Source organism: Rhododendron vialii, chromosome 2a (assembly GCF_030253575.1).
Source record: "Rhododendron vialii isolate Sample 1 chromosome 2a, ASM3025357v1".
In the NCBI taxonomy this organism is placed as follows: domain Eukaryota; kingdom Viridiplantae; phylum Streptophyta; class Magnoliopsida; order Ericales; family Ericaceae; genus Rhododendron; species Rhododendron vialii.
In genome coordinates, this window is record NC_080558.1 from 15,576,231 (window position 1) to 15,581,334 (window position 5,104).

Here is a 5,104-nt window from a genome sequence, read left to right on the forward strand (position 1 = left end):
CATGGTTTTACATCGAAACAAACGGAACCGTAATATGGATATAGAAACTTCTTTTCACTTCGGGCCCATTTCACTTACACTTTTTTTAGTTTTAGATAAAGTGCACATTTTGCCTTATTCAATTTCTTTTTTTGCGTTTGTTAATTAGCTAATTTTGCGCCAATTTTTGTAGATTATTGATTCGTCTCGACGAGATGAATCGGATAGCAGGAATGTTGCGGATGCTCATCGACTCAAGGTGCTTTGGATAGCAGGAATGTTGCTGATTAGGCAAAACTCCCTTACCAGAAAGGCCTACCATGACGCAACAATGAAGAGGAACTTCCATGAACATGCATGCTTGTATCGATCACCGTATCGAAATCATTCAAGATCGTAGAGCTTCAAATTAATGATCGACATGATTCGCCAGCTCTTGGAATAAGTCTGGCAACCACTCCCGCAAGACTTTTTTCATCCGTCTCATTTTTCCAGTGTGTATGTCTTATAGTAAGTATATAATAAAGGAAAGACAAACACACTAACGACTTTTTTCATCACAGACTGTCCCATATAACACTTGGACAATATTCCATATAGCTATCAAATTCAGGGCTGCCCTAAATAAACTAAGAACATACCATTTTTCCCTCACCATCCCCTTTCTCTTCAAATCCAAAGCTGCTCCGTAAACCACAAAAAAAATGACAGAGGCTGTTGTGTTCGGACTTATATCCAACTTCGCACCCGATCTCCGAGAAGAGTTGAACTTGCTGACTGGAGTACGGGAAGACATCGAATACATAAGAGCCGAATTCGAGCGCATGACACATTTCCTTAGAGTTGCAGATGCTATAGAAGATAGAGATCCGAACCTCAAAGTTTGGGTGAAGCAAGTTCGAGAAGCTGCCTATGACATTGCTGATGCTCTTGACATGTACATGCTTCGCCTCAAACATGATGATCATAGCATTGGATTCCGCAACTTTCTTCCCATTGTTTCTTTCTTTATTAGGACCGTAAATGCTCGCAACCAAATTGCTTCTGAAGTAAAAGGAATCAAGTCTAGAATCATCAATATTTCTGAGGGACATCAGCGATATAGTAACATGTATGGCAAAATAGAGCAAGGCTCACGCTCCACTTATTCAGACATCGCATGGTATGATTGTCGTGGCACTATAAGAAAAATTCAATTGGGTGACGAATGAAATCGTCACAAATTGCATATTTTTCGTCACAAATAATATAGGTGACGAAAAAAAATTTGTCGACTAAAGGTTGTCGAGGATTCCTACCTGGTGACGAAATCTATTTTTCGTCACCTATAGTGCCTTTTGATGACGAAATATTTCGTCACCAAAAAGTGAATAGTTAGTGACGAAATTTTTTTCCTCACTTATTGTGCTTTTTGACGACGAAAAAATTCGTCACCGATGGGTCACATTGGTGACGAAATTTTTCGTTGCGAAAGATGTTTTCATATGGGAAAAGAAATCCATCTTTCTTGCTCCTGCTGGGTTTCGAACCCGAGTCCCTTGAGTTTTTCGCGCAAGCTCCAACCAACTGCACTACACACACTTTTCAGTAAATATTTGAAATATCTAATATATAACACATATGTTCAACATGAAAATATATTTTGAATGTAATTTTGGACCTTTAAACATTAAAATTAGCAATTTTGATAAACATGAAAGTTGTAGGCAATTGAGTTATTGTTCAAACCCAATTTGAATTATCTCAATCGGAGATTTTAGTAAAGAGTTATGTCCGAAATACATTTAGTGACAAAGCGCAATTCATAAATTTCGTCACGAAAGGTACCCATTTGACAACGAAATATATTTTTTGTCGCTGAAAGCGTTAAAATGGTGACGAAATTATTTTTCGTCACCAAAGTTAAGCATTTGGTGACGAAAAAAATATTTCGTTACTAAATTGCTCACATTTGGCGACGAAATATATTTTTTGTCACCAAATGATTATCTTTGGCGACGAAAAATAATTTTGTCACATTTTTTAAGCTTTCGGCGATAAAAAATGTATTTTATCGCCAAATGGGTACCTTTAGTGACGAAAATATTTTTTTTGTCGCTAAACAGGCATAATTGGTGACGAAATTATTCCGTCACGAAAGCTATCAAAATAGTGACGAATTTATTTTTTTATTGCCAAATATACTCATTTAGTGACAAAATTAAATTTCGTCGCCACTTTTTCGTCACTAATTTTCATTTTTCTTGTAGTGTGGCGATGCCCTTCTACTCCAAGAAGCTGACCTTGTGGGCATTGACGAGCCCAAATCACAGTTGATTCAATGGTTGTTGAATGATGATCATCGACTCAAGGTGCTTTCTATAGCAGGAATGGGTGGATTGGGAAAAACCACCCTTGCAAAAAAAGTCTACGACGACGCAACAGTGAACAGTCACTTCCAGAACCATGTTTGGATCACCATTTCTGAATCATTCAAGGTCGAAGAGCTTTTAAAAAATATAATTCAAGTGCTCTTTGAAGAAGTCAGGCAACCACTCCCACAAGGAGTGGACAATATGAATGCAAACAGCTTGAGAGGTATAATTAATGCCTTTTTGCAGCAAAAGAGGTATGTGCTTGTTTTTGATGATGTATGGAGTATTTATGCATGGCAAGTTTTAAGAATCGTACTTCCTGAATGCAATTGCGGCAGTCGAGTAATTCTAACAACAAGAAATGGAGATTTAGCATCTTTTGCTAGCGAAGCATATCATGGCATGGTGTATAATCTCAAACCCTTGCCTCACAGTTATTCATGGGCCTTGTTTTGCTCAAAGACATTCAATGAGAATTCTTGTCCTTCATATTTGGAAGATCTTTCAAAAAACATCTTGAAAAAATGCGAGGGGTTACCCCTTGCAATAGTGGCAATTAGTGGTCTATTATCAACAAAACAAAAGAGTGTGGATGAGTGGGAGAGGATTTACCGCGGTCTTGGTGCAGAACTAGAAGGAAATGACAAACTCATGAGCAGGACTAAGATATTGTCCCTCAGTTACTTTGATTTGCCTTACTATCTTAAGTTATGTTTTTTTTACTTGAGTATTTTTCCAGAAGATTGTCTCATTGATCACGGGAGATTAATTCGGTTGTGGGTGGCTGAAGGATTTATACAAGTGAAAGATGGAATGACAAGAGAAGAAGTTGCTGAGGGCTACCTTAATGAGCTAATGAATAGAAGTTTAGTTCAAGTGACAGATGTCACGAAAGATGGAAGGTTCAAAGCTTATCGGATCCATGACCTTTGGCGTGAAATGATAATTGCAAAGTCAAGAGAGCAAAACATTGTCACAATAGCAAGTGAAAGAGGCAGAGAGTGACCTGAGAAATTGCGACGTACGTCTCTCGGTCCACCATAATTTGGAAGATATTCAGCAAAACATTTGTTTCACTCGCCTTCATTCTTTAATTGTGTTCAGCGTAACAGATTCAGTGTCCATTTTGTCAAATGTTGCATCCTTAGGCAAGGGTGTAAGGCTACTAACCGTGTTAGATTTGAGAGGAGCACAATTTGAAATATTTCCTCATGAAATTGTGGAACTCCTTAATCTTACTTATCTAAGTCTGAGGGCGACCAACGTAAAAATGATCCCGAAAGCAATCGGAAAGCTCAAGAAGCTAGAAACATTGGATCTGAAACACACGAATGTCACCGAGTTGCCTGATGAGATCTTGAAGCTCCAACATCTTCGCCATCTCTTGTTGTATCGCTACAACAGCAACGGCCATTGTTATAATCCTTTTCACCTTACAATTGGCTTTAAAGCGCCGGCAGGAATAGGAAGTTTGTTGTACTTGCAGAAACTATGTGCTATTGAAGCAAACCGAGGGAGTAATTGTGGCATCATGCTAAAAGAGGTGGGGAAGCTAACTCAATTGAGGAGATTGGTCATTGTAAAGCTACAAAAGGAAGATGGGACGGTGCTATGTTCATCCCTTAAGAGGCTAGACAACCTTCGCACATTGGAAGTTGTTGCAAAAGAAGAAGATGAGATCATTGATTTAGATTCTTTGACTTTGCCACCCCAACTTCTTCGAGGACTCTATCTAAGAGGACGTTTGGAGAAGATACCGCATTGGATACCATCTCTACGCAACCTGAAAAAATTATTCTTAGGATGGAGTAAGTTAAAAGATGTTGATCCATTGCAATCCCTTCAAGATTTGCCCAATTTGATTTACCTTGGACTTAACATGGCATATGAAGGAGATGGATTAATCTTCAAGGCTGGTGGGTTTGAAAAGCTTAAAGAATTGTGGTTGGTTCACTTAGGATTGAAATGGGTGAGAGTGGAGTATAGCTCGATGCCTCTTCTTGAAAAGCTATATCTCTACGACTGTAAATTAATGAAAGAGTTGCCCTTAGGTGTTAAACATTTGGCCACCCTCAAAAAACTAGAATTGGGTGATATGTCTGAAATATTAATTTCGAGGTTGAAAAGAGACTTACAAAGTGGAGGCTATTGGAAAATTGCACATGTCCCTATTGTTTGTGTTGGGGACTCCAAATCTGGTTATTGGACCGGTCGTTATCTATGATACGGTAGAACAGGAGGGGATGAGGATTTTCGAAATTGGGTTATCCCCGTTATTGATGTGCCCTTTCTTCCTCATATTTTTTTGGTGTTTGTTAGAGCTTGAAAGCTTGTTTGTGTAATCATGTTGTCAAGTGTAGATATTTCTTTTGCGTACTTTTTTTGTCTTGAATTGATTGCTTTATCGAGAACCTCATATTTGATGTAATAATAAGCTTCACAGAATTTAGAATTTCAAAGCATGCCTTCGGTTTGTCGGTTTGCAACAATCTTTATTTATTTAGAGATAAGGTTAAGTTCAACACATCTCTGCAGGAACCTATTTTCCCTTGGTGCTGATTAAAAATGTTTAATATGTTAATTTCCCTCTGTATCGTTATGATAAGCGTGAGTCTGTGACCGTTAATTTTTGTAGGAGTCCTTAATTAAATATCCATCCTTCCGATCACTCGGACTTTATGGTTCTCATCCCGGCTAAAAAATCTCGCATTCTATGCTTCCCATATCATGAGTCAGTTAAAATTCATTTGAAATTATAAGGCTCCTTTCAA

The 5,104-nt window shown here is 38.1% G+C and overlaps 1 protein-coding gene across 1 annotated transcript; it reads left to right on the forward strand.

Moving 5' to 3' along the window:
- The first annotated feature begins 558 nt into the window (after window positions 1-558).
- On the forward strand, window positions 559-4,791 carry LOC131317212 (disease resistance protein RPM1-like). Its single transcript, XM_058346781.1, is given in 3 exon segments — window positions 559-1,179; window positions 2,254-3,353; window positions 3,355-4,791. Coding segments are annotated over 3 exon segments (2,799 nt in total). The 5' UTR covers window positions 559-683; the 3' UTR covers window positions 4,558-4,791.
- The last annotated feature ends 313 nt before the right edge of the window (window positions 4,792-5,104 follow it).